General features: G+C 38.4%; 2 protein-coding genes across 5 annotated transcripts; one reads left to right on the forward strand and one right to left on the reverse strand.

The window, feature by feature from the left end:
• Positions 1 to 489: 489 nt before the first annotated feature.
• LOC137186029 (solute carrier family 13 member 2-like) lies at positions 490 to 15,544 on the reverse strand. 2 transcript variants are annotated; one of them, XM_067594636.1, is made up of 14 exons: positions 15,459 to 15,544; positions 12,972 to 13,091; positions 7,084 to 7,212; positions 6,776 to 6,912; positions 6,406 to 6,653; positions 6,258 to 6,320; positions 5,670 to 5,841; positions 4,499 to 4,621; positions 4,191 to 4,400; positions 3,896 to 3,990; positions 2,829 to 2,944; positions 2,575 to 2,736; positions 1,613 to 1,750; positions 490 to 1,227 (listed from the first exon to the last, which is right to left on the reverse strand). In XM_067594636.1, exons 2-14 carry the CDS (start codon positions 13,008 to 13,010, stop codon positions 1,099 to 1,101), a joined length of 1,761 nt encoding a protein of 586 aa, XP_067450737.1. In that variant the 5' UTR covers positions 13,011 to 13,091; positions 15,459 to 15,544; the 3' UTR covers positions 490 to 1,098. The 2 variants fall into 2 exon arrangements, with proteins under 2 accessions (XP_067450737.1, XP_067450736.1); XM_067594635.1 differs by lacking the exons at positions 12,972 to 13,091; positions 15,459 to 15,544 and adding an exon at positions 10,394 to 11,242.
• On the forward strand, positions 15,519 to 20,467 carry slc46a1 (solute carrier family 46 member 1). Of its 3 annotated transcripts, XM_067594638.1 has the most exons (7): positions 15,526 to 15,633; positions 15,724 to 16,044; positions 16,933 to 17,324; positions 17,433 to 17,911; positions 18,721 to 18,804; positions 19,117 to 19,273; positions 19,404 to 20,467. In XM_067594638.1, the coding sequence occupies exons 2-7, from the start codon at positions 15,736 to 15,738 to the stop codon at positions 19,456 to 19,458; spliced, it is 1,476 nt and encodes a 491-aa protein (XP_067450739.1). In that variant the 5' UTR covers positions 15,526 to 15,633; positions 15,724 to 15,735; the 3' UTR covers positions 19,459 to 20,467. The 3 variants fall into 3 exon arrangements, 2 of the variants coding, with proteins under 2 accessions (XP_067450738.1, XP_067450739.1); XM_067594637.1 differs by having other exon boundaries at positions 15,519 to 16,044; XR_010928953.1 differs by having other exon boundaries at positions 15,622 to 16,044; positions 18,767 to 18,804.
• The last annotated feature ends 74 nt before the right edge of the window (positions 20,468 to 20,541 follow it).

The following is a 20,541-nucleotide window of genomic DNA, read 5'->3' on the forward strand; positions in this document are numbered from 1 at the left end:
ATGTTGTCTTACCTCTGATAACAGACATCCATTGCGCCTTCATTTACTTTTATCACTGTGCGAACCAATTCAACAGTTAAGAGGAATAGTTTTAACTTTGAATGTCGCTGTCTTTTAGTGTTTACTAGGGGAATGGATTCCAGATTAAACAAAAACATTTTCATAACTGCTTACTCTTTGACCTCATTGTAGTTTCACCATTTTAAAATCCCGCCTGTTCCTCCTGCTGCAGATATACGGCCCCCTGCCAAGGAGTTCAATGAAATGTTTTCAAACAGTTTCCTATAATTTCCTCCAATCATTTCTCCCACATTGGCCCTTTTGAAGGGATTTGCCTTCTGTCCCTTTGGCTCTCTTTAAATCAATTGGGGACCCAGTGGTCCTAATCCTGTGGATGGCAATGGGGTTTGAGCTCATCCTTAAATTAATAGTCTGAGTGGAAGTGGGTATCAGAAACCACAGTGAACCCTTGATCTTAGAGCATTTCAACTACAAATATTTATTTTCTTGGAAACTGAATATTACAGACACACACAAAAAGTTACAAGTGACTTTGAATAACTGCCATATTTTTAAAATTGCATGTAAGACAGTGTGTATAATTGCACATGTACAATGTCAGTCCCCATTCACATGATATATGTGAGAGATCTAACAATATAGTTTATAATATAGTTTTGCCACAGTGTACTTCTCACTGCAGTTCAGACTGGCATCTGCTAGAATAAACACTTGTTTTTAAATATCACGTCTTGTAGATGAAGGAAAACGGTTGATCATACCACTAAAATGATATCAGTGATCCTAACAGCATTCAGTTCTGACCTGTGTAGCTGACTGTCCAGAGGGCGATTTATCTAAATTAACCGAACCCAAGTCAGTCAAAACATTAGCAAAATGTATTCCAGTGTTTCCAGTCAGCTTGTCCAGCTGGTTGCTGGAGAACATCACAATGTTAGGCAGGATATTAAGATTGAAAGCTGCATAGAAGGTATTGACTGGACTGTAAAGGTGAGCTTTGAATAAAAATACTACGACACCCACCAGTCCAGTCCTCCAGTGTAGGATACCTGATAAATGAGCAATTATTGTTCATATTCAAGGAGTTTTGGTGGCATTAGCCCAACTGGGAAAGGTATTCAGCTGGAACATGGCAACTCCCCACGTGTTAATGGCAATGTTGATGGTTATGACTCCAACAAAGTTCAAAATGAATCCAGTCTTGGCCTGTAAACAAAGGAAAAATAATGCAATATAAACAAAATTATAATATATATAAACAAAACAAAATTATATCCGAAGCCTGGTACAAGGCAACACAGTGTTTCATCAACAGAATAGGTTTCATACCAATCTAATGATATTAATACCAATTTGTCGAGCTACTGAGGCATGTATACATTGCAGCTGCTTTTAGATTTCACAGTGTGCCTGAGCTCAGTTTCCATGGTAATATTCAGGATATTGTTTGTATGCAAATAGATAATATGATATGGATCAGGATTAATATAAGCTGCTTATCTCAAAATTGGATTCACAATCTTTATCCAAACCACTGTGTGCAGGTCAACACACTCACTTAGAGGGTCTTTTTCTTTCTGAAAGGTCTTACCATGTCCATGACTTTAAGGTTGCCATAGGAGAAGGCAATGGCATTGGGCGGAGTGGCCACAGGCAGCATGAAAGCCAGCGAGGCAGAGATGGTGCAGGGAAACATGATGTACAGTGGGTGTATCTTGATGGCGGTGGCCTGGAAAAATGGACATTCACACAGATTTAAACTGGGCAGTTATAAATATCAAAGGTCCCAGAAGGATTTAAGTGCTACTGATGTTTTTCAAACAACATAACTCTTTGACATCAAAGACAGCAGCAGATTTGTCAAACATGAGCCCCCAGGGTGATGCTCAACCAACCGCTACAGCAAGATAATAAAAAGTTCAGAATTCATCTTACTGTACAATTTTTACACAAACACATAAATGCTTTCCTAGCTAACATAAGATCAAATATTATTTGAGTTGTTTGAAAAGTTTTTGCTCACAAAGTTTATAGCTCCTTAAACAAATGATAGATTATTAGTTGTTGGCTAATGTTTTCATTCCTGTTTTTACAGAAATTTTTTCAAGTTTTGTTCAAGCATAAGGCAGGAGTTACTCTACATTTTTCTTATTGTCAACAAAAAAAAATGAAGACAGCAAAACCAACGATATGTTGATCTGTCTCTCAGTTCTTTCTGGCTTTTCTACCCGGTCTATGGCTCACAGCCCCAAACCCATTAAACAGGATTTAACAGGATTAAATTGTGAATTTGTTAGGAACTATTTTCAGCTGCAGATTAATACACATTTCATGCTCTAGTGAGTATTTACAGCAGCAGTACAGTGTATGCAAGACTGCCTAAAAAAAAGTCTCTGTTTTTAATTGTTTTGGGGCAACAGAGGTCTGGCATGGGATTTGTCAACAATAAGAAAAACATCACCAACCTTATCCTTTAACATTGTTCAGCTTAATGCACTGGATGTACGTGAGAGTGAGCATTATAGATTGAGAAAGTATCATATTCGGTCTCACCATGGAGGCCAATATTGGCAGAAAGAGAGTGGTGGTGGCGGTGTTGCTGGAACATTCGGTGAACATGGCCACCAGCAGACACAGCAGGATGGAGATGGCAAACGGAGGGATGCTCTGCAGTGGTATGAGAGTTTCTCCCAGCCACATAGAAAGTCCAGATTTCTTTATCCAGTTTAGAAAAAAAACACATCAGTATCCAAACATTTGAAGAATTATCTTCAGACAAATGTGGACATAATGATCAGCTGCATTACCTCACTTCCGTGGGCCAATGCAAAGCCTCCTCCCAGGAGCAAAAGGATGTTCCAAGGCATCTTTTCATGGACAATATCCCAACTAAGCAGGGGGGAAGGGGCTTCAGCAGGGGCCCCTATTAGAAGACAAAAGAAAAAAGCCGACAGTTTATTTTCAGTTATTGGTTAAGATGGTCATAAATAATGATATATCTACTCCTAAGTGTAGAAAAACACAGCTTATATTGTCTACAGATAAGATACTGTGACCATAAAGGCACCCCTTAAAGATAAAAGGAAATGTGGTAAACAGGTAAGCCATGAAAATCACTATTAAAAGTGGTGTTGTAACTGGATTCATATTTTTAAACTCTGCTTAACCCAACTTTTTTTTTTCTCTTTTCCAAGATGAGAAATGGACTTTGACACCTCAAAGTCTGCCTTAAACCTTTTAAACTAAGAGTGTGTTTATCATTGTATCACCCTTCTGTGTACAAAACACAGAAGCTTTTCCTCTTTCTGAGGAGCAGCAAAGCAGCAGGACACGCTCAACTTAAGTTACCAAGGGGGAAAAAAAAATTTCATTGATACAGTAAGTAATTTGTCTAAAAAGCAGCACAGCATGTGCTGTTGTACAGGCTTGACCTTGGGGCTATCAGGCTACAAGTCAGGAAGGAGTGGGGATAATGTTTATTAGAAAGCACTGAATCAGCAAAATGAGTTGTCACAGGCAGTTAAAGTTATTGACGTGGTTATAAAACTGCACACTTATCTTCATGTGACAGACATGTGATGAGACAGTGAATGAACACTTCCAATCGCTCAAAAAAATACATCGAGTTAATTGCCTTCTTGATTTAACATATATAATTTTATCCCTCTTAAAATTTGCTGATTTTTCTGTGATAACATAAGTATCAAAATAGAGATAAATACTTTAAACAGGCACCCCCATCTTGGGACATGAGGGAGGCATTTTATGTTTTTATGTTTTCAGACCCTCAACATGCGATCTTCTTCTTTCTTTTCACCTTTCCAAAGCACTTGTAGCACACATTAAATAACGATGAGCATGCCAGTTTTCTTACCATCCTCAGACTTCCTGCAGCATCTGGGAAAATTGGAAGGGATGCAGAAGAAGAGCGTTGACATTAATATGGCCACAGTGCCATCTGTGACGTACCTGATGAGAAAATACTTTTGAGATATCTGTTTACGTATAAACACTATAAAATAATGCAAATGATAATGTGAAAAACCTGATCTGACACTGGACCAGCACTCAAAGAAACAGCCCAATATACCCTTGATAAGAGACCCTCCCTTGTTTACTGCTCCTAGACATAGCCAAAGTGCCTAATTAACTGTAATTATCATACTCACGGTTTGTCTTTGTTGAAGAGCACAGTGGCCCAGCCGGGTATGAACCCAGGCTCCCTGGTAAACCACAGAAGAACCAGCAACGTGAAGATAACCAGCACACAGCTCTCAGCGAAGCTCATCCTGCCCAACTTTTTGTACTCATCTTTGATTACCTGGTATGCCTCCTTGTCATCAGCTTTGTTTGTGCCACATCCGAAGGACTTTCTCAAGCTGGAATAACACAATAAGTGGAAATAAATGACTCTTTCTTCATAACGTTGTAATGCTGTGCGGTCTTAATAACATATCAGAAGGAGGGTATCACTTACTTGAAGCCCAAAAACACAAACTGCAGCCACAACCAAGACAGAGCCAGCATTAGCACCATGTTGGGGAATGCAAAGCCAAAAAAGCTTGCAAAGTTGATTACGCCACCATTATCTGGAAAGAGTCTGTTGATTAAAACAAAAAGCATTGAGAACAGAAAATAATAAGAACAAAACTCCCAACAAAAACTTTACACAAGGAATGATAATTCAGACAACTGATAATCTTGGTGATACTGCACAACCTGCATTTTATCATAAGCTGACTGTTCAGACCAAAAGAAAGAAGCCATAATTGTAATTATGTCAAGTTTACCAAAGTTTGCTCAGAATGAGGACTGAACAAATTTGTGTTCAAGGACAAAACTTTTACTTAATTTATTTTATTCATTATAATTTGAGATGTATATAGTGTTCAAATATTTAAAGGTTACAGGACAGAAGGCTCTCAAGGGTTGAAGTTTACAACATAAAGCACATTACATGAAAATTTTGTTGCTTTTTTTCCACCTGGGACTTAATTATGACCATAATTTTTATCAATAATAACATTTTTCTCACTCATTTCATTACTGTGGTAATTTTGGAAACACTCAAACTCTCATTCAAGTGAATGGGAATGACTCCAGGTAATCCAGCATGTGAACGTGAGAATGAATGCATTAATAATACCCAAGAGTATTTTAACCCACTGTATTTAGCGTAGTTGTGTGTAAATTAAGTTTTGCAAAGCAAAGAGTGTTCATATTGTTTTTTACTTAGAAATATTAAATGGTAAAGACTGGGGAATTTTAAACATTTAATAAAGATGTTTAAAATGTGTCTAATCATGCCCCTTTCCCTAATGGACTCTAATCCTAATGGAAGTTGTGGTTTCTGGTATCACCACAGCCAAACATCTCAGCACTGCAATCTGTGAGTAAAATGTTATAAAAATCGTTAGGAATGATGGCCAAAACAATGAAAGAAAGACCTCAGTTGTGAGGAAACTGAATTTTAGACGAAAATAGCTAATATAACTATTTGGATGCGCAGCTTTATAAGATGGGGAGCATCTAAGAAACTGTAGTGTGAGTGTGTGTGTGTGCGTGTGTGTGTGTGTGTGTGTGTGTGTGTGTGTGTGTGTGTGTGTGTGTATTTTGTGTGTTTTTATTTCCATGTGCGTAGGTCATACTCATCAATCTGGCCCTTCAGGATGACATTGGGTGTGGTTCCAGTAAGGGTGGCTGTTCCTCCGATACTGGCAGCGTAACAAACGCTCAGGCTCATGCCTTTCGACAGCTTCACATACTTCTGCTCCCTCTTAAGTCTGCGCTGCTCCACCTCCAGGCTCCTGTTGCAAACCTCTGGAGGGAAAGAGCTGAGACTCAAACTGACGTTTTTTCAGCATTGAAAACACATGAAATGCTTTACCAACTTTTGTAATTGTTTAATTCACAAAAAGTTCTGTGAAAGGATTTGACATAAACTAAAAAAAAGACAGCACGTTTTGTAAGATATGAAGATTTGTAATTTTTTGTAAGATCTCATAAGCCCCTTTCACACATGCTCTGCAACCCTGAAGTGATCCGGACATCACATGAAGGACCTGTATGTGAGCTCCCTGGTACAAAGTCTGTGTAATGTCCGATTACACGATACAGATCACAGCAAGAATACATTTTGTGGTACTTTTATTCTTTAATTTCTATGTTCTGTTGAAGAATGTATTATTAGTTATCTCCTTTTATTTCAGGCTTTCACTTAACCTTACTTAACCTACTTGAAATAACATCATTTTGCTTGACTTCCTTCATGTCTTTGCCGTCATCATCTTTATCTGCATCTGTAAAACACCAGCAGAAAAATAGCGACCAAAGTCAACAAATCTTCTCTTTAACAAGTGGAGTAGAAACAAGACTGTCACACACCCATGTTGATGCTGCTGTCCTTTGTTTTGAGCTCCATGTTTTCTTTGGTGTCACCCATCTCAAAGCCCTGGTTTTCCAGGCCATCCTTTGCAGCAGCCAGGTCGCGATCCCTCTCTTCAGCATTGGCCTCGTTGTCACACAGCTGCTGCAGCACAGCGTTGGCGATGGGCAGCATCATGGCTGTGGAGGCCGTGTTACTGATCCACATGGACAGAAAGGCTGTGGTGCTCATGAAACCTATCATCAGGCTGGAGGGGAAGTAAAAGAAATGATTAGATAGAAAGGTATAAATGGAAGAAAGCAAGTAAGGAAATTTGATAAACAATCACTACTGATAAACAATCACTACTGAGAGAACAAGGCGTCTTACAGAGATGGCTTCACACCGACAATAAGCAGAACTTGAAGGGCGATTCTCCTGTGCAGGTTCCACTGCTCCACAGCGATGGCCACCAGCAGCCCACCAATAAAAAGCATGTTGGAGTCTTTCAAGTACTGGATACAAACCTGGATAAGAAAAGAAGAACAGAGTGTAAAACATATTCAACTGGTTTCTAAATCTTTTGAAATAGTAAAAAAGATCCTTCAACTAATAAATCATATTCAGACACATCATATTTCCCACTCAATCTAAGTCAAAGAAATGACTAATGGTATATAATATACAGTCGGATATACCTCGCCTGATTCCATGATGCCCATCATGGGGAAAAGAATTACAGGCAGCAGGGCAGTCACAGCCAGAGGGATGCACTCTGTACACCAGTACAGCGCCATCAGGATTATCACAAAGCCACATTTTGCCTCCTGTAATGACAGACAAGGACTGTGATGCTTAACATGCTTCATACACAGCATACAGTATATGTGTCTATAATGGTATAAAAGTTACATTTTTACACATAGTTCTGCTTTTTCTTGTGTAGCTGCTAGGCACTTTTGAGCAGTTTAGGGCTAATTACTGTCTAATTTAGTACTAATCCTGTAAAATTGTCCACAACTGGCTTGTAAATAAGGGTGAACACCAAAATAACTGCTGCTTGATTTGCCTTCTTAATGTATTTTTCTCATTTTTTAATTTTTCACTTTCTTGTGTTTAATTGCTTTTTTGTTCTATTTATATCCATGTTAAGTGAGGTGCCATATAAAGAACCGTATTATTATTTATTATTGTTTTTTGTGTGCACATATACAGTATATTATCATTCTGTATAAAAGACAGCTAGACAAGAACAATCAAAGAACCATAAAGTACCACCTCTATTTAAATTTACATGTATCGTGACAAGCTGAAGAGGACAAACATTGTGGGTTTTGAATTGATGACACTGATTGAGCCCCTGAACATGAGCCCACTTTTCAATATATCCTGTTCAAAGATTACATGGTACAAAGGGTCACTGACAGAATCCTTTCCAGGATATGTTGCTGCTGAGAGGACGACGTAAAAGCCATGAATTCACTTCCAGACTGATGTCCTTGATCCTTTTTGATTGTCAAAGTTTACTTCTTTCATTTTGTTGCCAACATTTGGCTGCAGATTTGGACACAAATGACCTACTGGAAAGCTATCTCTCCTTCTCAAATATACTTTGTGGATTTAAGCAATAAATTCAGAAAACACAAGTCAAGGCAGAAATAGATTCTTCATTTGAACCAAAACAACAAGTATAACCATTCTCCGAGTGTGCCTCTATTAATACAATACTCCCAGTGAATTGCATGTCAGTATGTATTAGAAAAAATGTATAATTTATAGTGCAACTTGTGTCTCCAACCTCCCCAAAATCTCCTATTTGGTGGCTGTCTAGGACTCGAACTTTAAAATGTTGCTGGGGCCTGTTTCGCAAGAATTTGCAATATGCAAGCTGTGATTTCTCAACATGATATAATTTCTTCTCCTGTCAATTTTGACATATGTTTTACTAAACAAAACAAATACCATATGTGCAACCCATGCATGAGCATTTGAGGGCCCTGGTGGACTAATTTGCAATTTGTGAGCGACAAACATTAGTGAAACGAGACGCTTTCACCATTTGCGATCTGCATCTGAGCAGCGCTTTAGTGAAACGGGCACCTGGAGTGTTACAAGGAAGCTGAACCGCCTGGCCATAGTCAAGTCACAAGTTTCTGAGTTTCTAGTCTTCTCTCTACTGGCTCTTTAGTAGTAAAATGACATCGGCTGAATCAGCTCATATTTGCCTCTTTGACCTCAAAATACATTTTTACAAAAAAACATTTCTACACATATGAAGTGTAATATGTCTCCCATTAACACCTTTTTTATTTTCATCCTCTACCATTGAGACAATCTATCACACCTCTTCCCTCGTGTATCTTGCATAATAATATTAGTGCATAGCAACAGTGTTTTATTACATCTACTCTTAAAGCACTGCTGCTCTGACCTTTGCACTGCTTACTCCTCATAATCACATTGGTCTTGGAATTTAAACTTAAAAACCTTTGTTGCAGCCTTGTATAAGATGCTTAAAAGCAGAGAGAACACAATATATGGCTTATATGATTATCAAAATACACATTAATATAACAAAGTTACTAATAAATAGGCTGAAATTCATTTAAGTCACATGTGAGGCTACCTTGACTCACCGCCTACAAGGGGGGGAAAAGTAACCCGTTGTGACGCTTACAGGCAGAGGCCATGGTGAACTGGACCTTATGATATTGAACGTTTACATTTAGCAACACCTGCAAGACTGGAGGTTGACCATAATGAACCAGTTTCTTCACACAGGGCTCCTTGAGTTTACATAAGCGCTACATTGTCGGGCATCCATGTTATTCATGTGACAGCCTCAACGAGCGTCATGTTTAAGAAAAGTTAAAAGTGTATTAAGTATCAAAACACCCTTGAGAGAAGGTCAAAGGTCAGATACACCTGGAAAAGACTTATAATCAAGTCTGTTCTTTTGATGTTTGACCTGTGATGGTGGTATGTTCTGGTGAAGAGTGGGACAGAGCTGTCATCTAATTTAACCCTTACACACGGTTCATATTTTGACCCTGCACAGTATTTCCCCAGCATTCGTCTCTACACCAAACTTCTGCACCACAAATCTATTTTTAATTCATAAATACTTAATTAGTCATTGGAGAACATCACAGACATAATGATTTCAATGAATCTTATTGAATGTGAAGACTGCAACAGTTTTGAATAAATACAGGTCAAATTTAGCAGTATGTACAAAAAATGCATCAGCTTCACACAAAAAAGTTTGGGTCATAAAACTTTCAGGCCATAAGAAGGGTGTTTAGGGTGTTTTTACTCCTCTCAAATGTGAAAATGAAAAACTTTGATCTGAACAGTATGACAGGGTTAAGTAAGTCGGATAAAATGGAAGAGGAAGCTACCGGATAGAGCTGTTAAACCTCCCATAAATGTGTGAAAGACATTTTTAGCAGTTTGGCTGCAGCTTTTCATGCATCTAACTGAAGAGGTTATCAGGCCTTGAAAGAAATCTTTACTTCACTGTTTATAGTGGAAAAGGACGTGTCAAGTATCCCATTACAAGCTAATTCAACTCAAATAAGGACTGACACTAAAGCACAAGTGATCTTGTTCCTCTTAACATGTCTCCAACAAAGCTTCCAGTCACCAGCACTACACTAAACTGATGACTATGCTGCACCATCTGAGTAAAAAGCTGCATTCTGCCTTTAATTGCCACATATCTTACATTTTGTAGCTAAACTGAAGTTTTAGAAGAAATGTGGGTAATTTTCATGACTTCTTAAATAACAAATCCTTTGTTTAGCTGCTGCTGACACATATTCAAACCATCAAACACATGTATTTTCAGCAACATTTGAGTTTTTACCATAACACACAGCTTTTCCCCATCATATGTACGTCATGCAACAGCAGTAAAATCACACTGGGAACCCCAGTTTTCCCTCGTTAGACAAGTCATCAGTACACAGCAAGTATGAAGTCTAAAATCATGGCCAATGTTCTTACCGAGGTCGGGATGATCAGGGGCAGTGGCAGAAGTAAAAGAGGTGTCAGAACTATCACAATATAATTCCTATACCTCCACAGCCATGTAAGAAATCCAGCCATGATCCACAAGATGTGAAGAACATTCAAAGTATTGAAGTCAGAAGAAAAGAAATGATTAGTGACACCACCGTTCTATCTAAAAGACAGTATGAAGCCACAGTTTATATACTGGTATATATGGTATGTCCCCCTGAAAAAAGATAAAAAATTAACTTTAGTGTGAGGGGCCTGTATGTAGAGGGTGTGTTTCCATGTGTTTAGAGCGGGGTAGATAAGGCAAGAAACCAGATGCAATAATCTAGGTGTAAGACTTGACTGTAAGATGTGTCCGCTGCTTTGTCTGTCAGGTGTGATTATCACAACGCCTATCAGACGTTTACAGTTTTTTACGATTGCTTACATGCATGGTTTCATACTGAGTACGCATCTTCAAAACTCATCACAGTCAACACAACAGCAACAATTATGGACCAAACTGTGATGACATTTGCATTGCACATAAAGCATTAAATGACTAGATCCTTCAAATATCCTCTCTGTGGATCCGCAGTCCATTTTGCAAATGCTCTCATATTCACTTCAAAACTTTTCAGTTTATGTTAAAAAACAAATATGCTGTCATATGGACAGCAATTTGCGAAATTATAACTACACTGAAATACATCTATATTCAACCAACATCCCACCACAAAACAAGAAGAATTCTCAAAAATAAACCTTTCCTGCTGCATTTCCATGACTCATTCCTGTAGAATAGACATTCTACAGGGAATCCAATTTAACATTTTATTAAAAAACAGCATATTACACGATAAAAAACAGAGATCACAAAGTGATTTACTACTTCAAAGACTGCCATAAAAAGATAATCATGTGTTGTCTGTTTTTTTGGTGTTTTTTAATTTTAGTGTGTTCTGATTGACAAATCAGTTGTTGTGTTTGTGTCTGCTGAAAGGATTTGCTTTGATGTGTAAAATGAATTACTGTTCCCAGCAGCGTCGTGGTACAGTCGACTGTGTGAAGAGTTTTGAAGATGTGGACTGAGTTTGAACCGTGCATGTGACCAATCATAGAAAAAACAGTAATAGAGTCACGGCATTTCTCACGTACGGGCAACTTAGTGTAGAGAGAAGAACAAGGCTTAGTTATTAGTTTATCAAATGTCACTGATATCTTAAGATGTTCAACTAAAACATAACCCCCCATAGTGAAGATGCTGTCGTACATGTCTTGTAGAAAGAGACGGAGAGGGCGATCTGTGAAAAAACAATGTTTCATTAGATAACAGGGTTAAATTCTCATCAATAACTGCCTGTGGGTGTAACCTGTGAGAAACAATGTTATGATTCCAGAGAAAATTCTACAGAAACAGAAATGTAGACAAACCAGATTGTGCGGCATGTGTGTGTCTGTGTGTGTGTGTGTGTGTGTGTGTGTGTGTCTCTGTGTGTGCGTATGTTTGAAGTGAAAAGGTGAAAACATATGAGAGTGATGATTGGTGTTTTATCACTTGAGGCAACCCTGAGTTTGCGTTTAACTACTCTCAAGCTCAAAGTCCCTCACGTTTACTGCACGGGGAAAAACACATTGTATACCAATAAATTTGGAATTTAAGTTTTGAGTTATGTTACATTTGTACTTAATCTTCATAAAAAATCAAGAGATAGATTCAATTTTAGAAAGAAACTGTAGCTTAATAGAGGGAATGTCTGACTAAATTTGTACTGGAATCTGGTATATTTAACTGGTAGATTCAGATGTAACTGGTATACTCTTTTCTTTTTCTTTTGTCTTTACTGAAGTGTTTGTTTCGTGTTGTCCACAGTTGTGTGTCATGTTGAAGATGTATCGAATGAGCAGCCTGGGTTAATTTAAGGGGAGAAATGTCTTTGTTTGTGGACTTAGTTCTGTGTTTTCAGTTTTTTTTTTTATGTTAAAAAGAGGGGGCAGTGAACATGTCTTTTGAATGTTATGAGATATTATAACAAGTGTTCTGTTCCGTTTTCCTGTTAAAAAAAAAAATCAATAAAAAAAGAAAGAAACTGTACATGGTTTACCACAACAGTGTTACAAAATTAGTTCAAAGATAATGTCATGAGAATTTTTTAAAAAATAATGAATGTGACTAAAACCAAACCCTGTTCAGGTAAGCGCTGAAAAAAGATGTGGTACGGTGTGAACACTGCTTAGGGATGGGACAAAGTGAGTGTGAGTATAGTTCAGGGGATCAGAGAATTTTATATAAATAAAAATAAATAATAATATAATTGTGAATGAGAATATACACAGTAACACACTTACTGCCCTGTCATTCAAAATAATTATCTTCTTTTTCATCAGATAAACCTTTATTTGCATCCATCAAAACTGTTTTTGTCAATTTGAGACCTCGGAAATCAAATTATGGCTCAAGAAGGTTTACATCATAAAGTTACTGAATGTACAGCATCAAAATTGCACACAAGTTCTCAAATGACAGACATTAATTATAGAAATAAGGAGAAAGTGTCCCACAAAGGCCAGGGAGGTACCGTACCTCTGTGTTTTCCACTTCTGCCTGAAAGTGTCCCCGCATCAGCTGTCACATTAGATCTCAGCCACCAACACTCATGAATGAAAGCCAATCGCTCATCTTGTTAACTCTGTTAACTCTCACCTAGGGAGCAAGCATAAAAAACTTTAAAAGTAGTCTTAATTGCCATCAAAATTGCATGAAACTCTGCCAATATTCTACACAAATGTAAATATTCTTGACACTTTGAATAAACTACCACACTAAAAAAAAAAAAGTGGTTTGCTCTCTTTTAAAAAAAAATTTATCTAAATCATTTGAATGGGTTTTTTTTAATTTTTATTTTAAAATGGTAAATTTCATATTACACTGCTCTGTCGCAAAGATACCTGGACGGACGTCTTAGCAGTTTGGGCTTATATCAGACATCAATATTACCTTTTTGCATTTGTATGAAGTTTGCTATATTAATTATTTAATTGCACTCCCATGCAATTGAAGGATATTCACCCACAGCCAAAGATCAGGAGAGAATTTTATGTTACTGCTTTTCTGACTAGGCGACTGGATTATAAAAAACAAATTAGGCAGTTAACTTTAGAGGGTTAGAACATCCAAAATAAAATTATCCATCTACATGCAGTGAGTAACTCCATCCAAAACAAAACTCCTGCCAAGCATCACAAACGCTGCTCTCATTTTCAGCACAATTAGTTCTGTCAAACCAACCTGAACAGTAGTAGGGTGTGAAAGTCATGTCATCTGGATTCCAACAAGCAGAGACAAGTTCTTTAAATTAATTTATATCAACTCCTTATTAAAACCAGTTAAGGGTTGCCAGAAGAGGACATACTAAGTGTGCAATACAACATTAAGGGTTATAACAGGTCCATTTTTGCTTTCAAATCAGTCCTGTTATTGATGTCCTTGCATGTTTGGTTCCTATTTGCATATTGTTCGTAGATAAGTACCTCATGTTATATTGTGGCATTATAGTGAATGCTGCTGTACTGTCTTACATCATGTTTATTAAATTATATAAAATATGGTATCTTATTCTATTTTATGGTGCTTTTTAAATATCTGGCCACAGACTACAAGTGTAAAAGGCTAATTTTGGCTCATTTATTGTCACTACCAAATAAACCAACAAAAACAAACATATCATTAAATTGAGCACCACAAAGGCAATCAGTCAGCAATCATTCAATGGACAGTGCAGGAATTTAATATGGGTCTTTTCACCTTTATTCGTAAATCTTGTGTACCAAAGGCCTAAAACTCCCTTAAGACCCTCCCTTTTCTCCATAAATCAACTCATAAATAAAACCAGAAAAAAAATAATATTTTAGGCTGTGGAATTTTTAATGACAGTTTGTTTTGGGGGCAGATTCCAGTTTTTTAAAGTCTCTATATACTTAATTTAACCACTTTTAGGCAATTAAATTAATAAGTAACGAATTCATTAGGGGAGAACATGAGTTGGTTGTCACATTCATTAGATGTTGCTCCCTAGAGGGCACTGTTAAAAAATGTTCCTACTGAAATTTTCAGAATTGGGGTCAGAGGTCACCTACAAGGTCTTTTGAGGGAATAAGACACTTGACATTGAGGTGAGAGGACTTTTAGTGTTTTTCATGTCAAAATGTAAATATCCAGCTCCTCAGTGTTTCTCCTCTAGGCTTTTATACTATAGGTTTATAATAAAATAATTATTGCTATTAAAAAGTATGAGAGGAGAGCTACAGTTTAGAGTTTCCTTCTTAGCTACACTAAAACATGGTTGTTAGTTTTGCCAGTAGCAAAAAATCCCAGTTGGGGATGCTTGTCACATTCTCTTCAGGGTTGGTTGTCACATTCATGAACATTCAGCATGAAATTAAACTTTTTAAATTCATTTTTAAGATTGCCTCCATTTTTTATTTTTCGCCATTAAAATAACAAGGATAACCAACCCCATAGTGTGTGACAACAAACCTCATGATGGGGATGGTTGTCACAAGTGCTCAAGACCTATTTGTCAATCCACATCTTTTGAACAGGAATAAGCTTAAGAAGAGTAAGATCACTCCATTCCTACCTGACACTTGAGGCTTCCACTACACATTGAAAGGGAATCTACAGTATTAAGGATACAATTTTTGAGGGATCCAAATGAAAGTAAAAAGTGTGACTACCAACCCTGTTCTCCCCTTCCCCACCAGCCTTTTATACAAGAAAGCCTCGAAACAGCATTTAGAAATTTTACAGCAATAACTGAATACATACAAATCTAAATAACTGAATAGACTAAATTATTAATATTGACTTAATATTGGAGTGTCGTTCAATATTTTGAGGTGGGTCAGTATTTATGAAAGAATGGCTGCGGCTCTGCTTGTAGCGATTAGTGGTTTCCACAAACGTTACTGTATCTATGGTAACAGAAGTTAAATTAAACGGTCAAAATGGCCAGTTAATGTAAAAGCTGTTAGGGCAAAAATATATACATTTAAATTAACTGTAGTTCACCTCTTCGTCCAGCTGGAGGTGCTGAAATCCTGCTTTAAACTGAAATAGTATCACTTCCTTTATTTAGCTGAGCTGTTGGATACGTTACCCTCAAGCTTTTTGTACTGAACCCAACAGAAACACCAACGGCTAAAATAAACTAACGTCAGCATTATCAGCTAACTACGCAGCTAAGGTATCACAGAAAAAGAGTAGCGTTAGCAAGGAAGTGATTGTTGTTTATATCCAGATACTCTGTAAGTACCGACACAGTTCATGTTTACAGTTACAGTTCGACATGGACGAGCCAGACACCGCAGCAATCCTTCCCGGCGATGTTCTCAACGCCGCCGCATCGACGGACGACGAAGTGTTGCCGAGTGAGGAGGTCCATGTACGGACCACCCGCTCCCTGCGACCGCCGTTTTCATGTCCGCTGCCACTTTCTGTGGAGCCGGTGTTGTTCCTGTCCATGTTTTCTCTTGCCCTACAGGCACCTCTGTCCACACAGTACCTGTGGGACCGTATCAGTGAAGACCTCGGCTACAACGGCTCCAAGAGGTCTGAGTGCAGCAACAGCTCCGTCCACCCCGACCCTCTGCAGAAGGTAACTGTTAGGTGATGACCTCCATCAGGGACAGATGTTACACAGTCACCCCAAAAAACAATAACTGTTATATGATTAAAAATAAAGCAGTTGTTGAAATGTTTGCATGTAAACAATCATAAAAAGACAATATTATTGTTAGTAGAGTTGTCATACATTATTTATCATTCATTTTTTTACATCCAGGTACACTGACGCACAATACACAACGTGCAAAGTAACGGAATGGGGATTATTAATAGAAATAGTCACTAAACAAGACAACAGTTTTAGGTACTGAATGAAACATGCAACACAGAACCACACAGACATAAAAAAAAACAAACAACATATGTCATTATAACAGAAGAAACGTGCATGCAGGTTGATTTAGAAGTATAAGGCAGCCATGAAAGAAGCCTAACAATCAGCACTTTTGTATGTGAAAAATGAGACATTTAATGAGCATTTGAGGAACTGCAATTCCTTTTGAGAAATGAAGGGAACGGACTTTAAGATCATCAGTATTTTACACAAGATCAGCATTGACAAAATGAAACAAAAATAGTTGGCAGAAGGAACAGGAATATGATGGGTACGCATAATTTGTACAAGTGCACTGATACTTCTTAAATTTAGAATCATTATTAATAGTCATAAAAGAGACCAGCAGTTTTAATCCCTGTTTGTCAGAACCCAGATCCATGACACTTTGTATTACATATGTAATTAGGGACTTATTTAAACAGAGGATGCAAGGTTAGTGGGATTAATATAGGGACAGATCAGTAACAACTTGTATCTCTTCATTATATGCAGTCACAGTGTCCCTGAACATGATGCTGAACTCTCCCCCTTGTTCATTCAGAAGTGCAGTTGACCAGGTTACACATATTATTTCTTTCCCAGGAGGTGGAAACGTTGACAGCTCACTGGAACCTGTACATCAGTCTGGGTGGCTTTTCTGTAGGCCTGTTGGTGGTTCCTCTCCTGGGCTCATGGAGTGACCTTGCAGGTCGCAGGCTAGTCCTCATCTTCCCCAACCTAGGCCTGGCCCTGCAGGCGGTGGTTTATCTGGTGGTGATGTATCTGAAGCTGCCTGTGGCCTACTTCCTGTTGGGCAGACTGCTTAGTGGCCTCTCGGGTGATTTCAACGCCATCCTGGCAGGCTGCTTTGCATACGTGGCTGATACCAGCGACAGGCAGTCCCGCACCTTCAGAGTGGCAATCCTGGAGGCTTGTTTGGGCCTTTCTGGGATGCTGGCTAGCATCATTGGAGGACAGTGGCGTCGGGCACAAGGGTAAGAAATATTTCATGTTGCACATTTCATTCAATTAGTGCACTTAACTCAAAATCAAAAACTTTTACATTAATATTTTACAATCATTACATTTATAACTGCATTTAGGTACATCAACCCATTCTGGCTGGTCCTGGCCACCAACCTGGCTTCAGCTCTGTACGCCTACCTGTTTGTTAGTGAGTCTGTCCTGCCAGACCCAAGCACCAAGCTCCTCACCACTCGCCACTACAAAGCCATCTGGCACCTCTTCTCAACAGGAGGCAGCACCAACGAGGCTGGTGGAGGATTCCACCGATGCAAGTTGTGGCTTTACACGCTGTGCTTCTTTCTGGTGGTGACCGTACACTCCGGCAGCCGGGAGCTGTACGTGTTGTATGAGCTGAGCTCACCGCTGTGCTGGGGACCGACCCTCATTGGCTATGGGTCAGCAGCTCAGCACCTGGCCTACCTGAGCAGTCTGCTGGGGCTGAAGATCATGCAGCGCTGCCTGGAGGACTCCTGGGTGGCTATTGTGGGTCTGGTCTCTAATATCACTGGGCTGGTGGTCTTCTCTGTAGCTGACACCACTCAGCTCATGTTCACAGGTGAGGGGCTCTGGACTGAGATGAGTTTTGTAAACAACTTATGCAGATGTCTTAATGGAATCATTTTGGCTATTGTTTTCGGTCGGTCTAAAAGATTTTCTAACATTCTTACACAAATTTAAAGTCAGAATAACTCAAGTGAGATGATTTCAAAGTCTGATTACTGCACTATCAAGCACAGAATTCAGTTTTATCGAAGCACAATTAAGGGAGTTCACAAAGTATCCATTAACTGTCATTACTTCGGAATTTAATATCCTTCTCTCTCTAATTATCCTCCTTTATTCATGCTTTCATCACTCTATCAAAAGCTTTTGAGAACACACGCTTTTGTTTTGGCTGCATGTGAAAATAATCTCACGATATCAGGCAAACGCTGTCACAGACTGAACAGGCCTTTTGTATGTTGGCAACCTTGAGTACCAGGTTATAAAAAAAATAATTTCTCTCCTTTTGTAATGTGCTTTCTCAGCTTGCAGCCAGAGGTAATAATTAACATTATCCTCAGAAGTTTAACTGTGCAACGTTGTGTAAGAATCTGTAAACTGGTTGCACATTAATGCACATTAATTAGAACAAATACTTGATTTAAAACTTAGCAATGTGAGAGATGTTACTGCAAAAATACTGAATATTAGTTAAATTAGACAGATTTTGTGACATTTACTATGACGGAATGATTAAAATTAAAAAAGTAAAATAATTCAGAGTACTTTAAATTGGTGTCATACAGGTTGGTTGACAAAACTGAAGATTATACTGTGTCTCTGAGTGCCCCGTTTACAAACTGTCTGTTTGTCTAACACCAGGTTATGGTATGTGTTTCCTCTTCATGGCTGCGACACCTGTGCTCAGATCAAAGCTGTCCAAGTTGGTGGGCCTGTCAGAACAAGGTCAGCCACTGATCGTGTAATAATATATAACACACGTTTAATACATTTGTTTTTAGCACAGAAAACTGGGTAAAAATGTAAAGATGATGTCTTCATTGAGAAAAAGTTTTTTATTTAATTGCACCAAATGATCAGGAGATGAAAGCTGTCTCTGTGTGTTGGCTGGACGAGTCTGTGAATTATAATTAGATTGGTATTATAATGCGTCAGTGCAGTTTCATTTGAAGCACATGTTCTTTATCTCATGAGGGACACCTCGTGTCCTGTGGGTTTGTGTACATATTGTAGTTGTGTGTTTGGGCTTTCTCCCAGGTGCCCTGTTTGCCTGTGTTGCCTGTGTGGAGAGCTTGTGTTTCCTGGTGGGTAGCAGCGTCTTCAACTCCCTTTACCCAGCCACACTGCACTTTATGAAGGGCTTCCCCTTCCTTTTTGCTGCCATCATCCTCTTCATCCCTGCCGGAATAATTGGGTGAGTTTTTGTTCATTCTACTTTTTTTCAACAAGTGCTAAATGAAATACCCATGAAAACAGAAAATTTATATCCACACCTTTTATAATGAACAGTTTAATATTCATAATTTTTCATGATGTCTTTTTAGGACCTTGCAATGTTTGGACCAGAGGAGAGAGCACAGAGACTCCACAGCTTCCTGACCTGAATGAAGGCAGAGAGTTAAGGTTCCTCCTGTTGCCAGTCTGTGAGGCGAGCAGCTCTGACACAGAGACATCAATAATGTCTGTCTGTGACACCGGGAGAGAAAATGACTGACATGACTAAACAAGACTAGGTCAAAACCTAGTCAGTTGCTGGACCATGCATGAAATGCTAGAGGGCTTTTAATTTGAAATGATGGATACAGGAAGTAGCGACACTTGGCCGAGAGGACTGATGACATCACTCAGTCAGTCACGGACTTTTGCGTTTATAGGGCTCGCCCCTGGAGTCCAGCCAAAAACCTCTTAATAATCAAATAGTGGAGGTTAGGGCTTTTGTCAAACCTTATGAACAAGATAACATCACAATGGTTTGTGATTTGATGCATCAGTACAACATAATGAGTGCCAAAGAAAGTACATCACATTTCTATTTTTAGTTTTTTCTTTCAACAGCTTTAATAACTCATCGCTGTTTAAGCCGTCCAACAACATATCAAGCATGGGTGCAACATTTAAGCAATATTACTTCAGAGGATTATTTATTCATAGCAATATTTCAATCACCCGATGCAGGTGTGATTCCTAATTAATTTGTCAACAACAGACACATGCTTGGCACACTTACAGTTTCCCAGACCTCTTCCATCTTCAGTCAACATACAAAGGTGAGGTCAAAGGTTTCGTTACTTGTAATTCTTCTAACGTAATTTATTTAATTAAACTTGATTTATGAAGGGAAGACAGTAAAAAAAATAATAAAAGCTCATGAGGGCTGTCAGGTGTATGAACTCACCTGTAGCCAACACTAACTGTACAGTTGCTATATTGAGATTTATGGCAACTCCTAGACGTAACTTGTGTCTTATTTTTTTAGTTTAATTTATTGAGAGTGCATAGAATAAATAAAGATTATGATTTCAGTTGCTGTTTTGAAACAATAGGGGACGTAGCCACCTTGCGTATTTGCTTCTGTCTTCACATTTTAAAGGAGGATTTCCATTGTTAAGGGTTATCCCAAACCAGCTGACCAGTGGAAACGGACTAAAATCCTCCAACAGTGAAGATAATAGCGAAGATTTG

The sequence above is a fragment of the Thunnus thynnus genome, chromosome 7, assembly GCF_963924715.1.
Source record: "Thunnus thynnus chromosome 7, fThuThy2.1, whole genome shotgun sequence".
Classification (NCBI taxonomy): domain Eukaryota; kingdom Metazoa; phylum Chordata; class Actinopteri; order Scombriformes; family Scombridae; genus Thunnus; species Thunnus thynnus.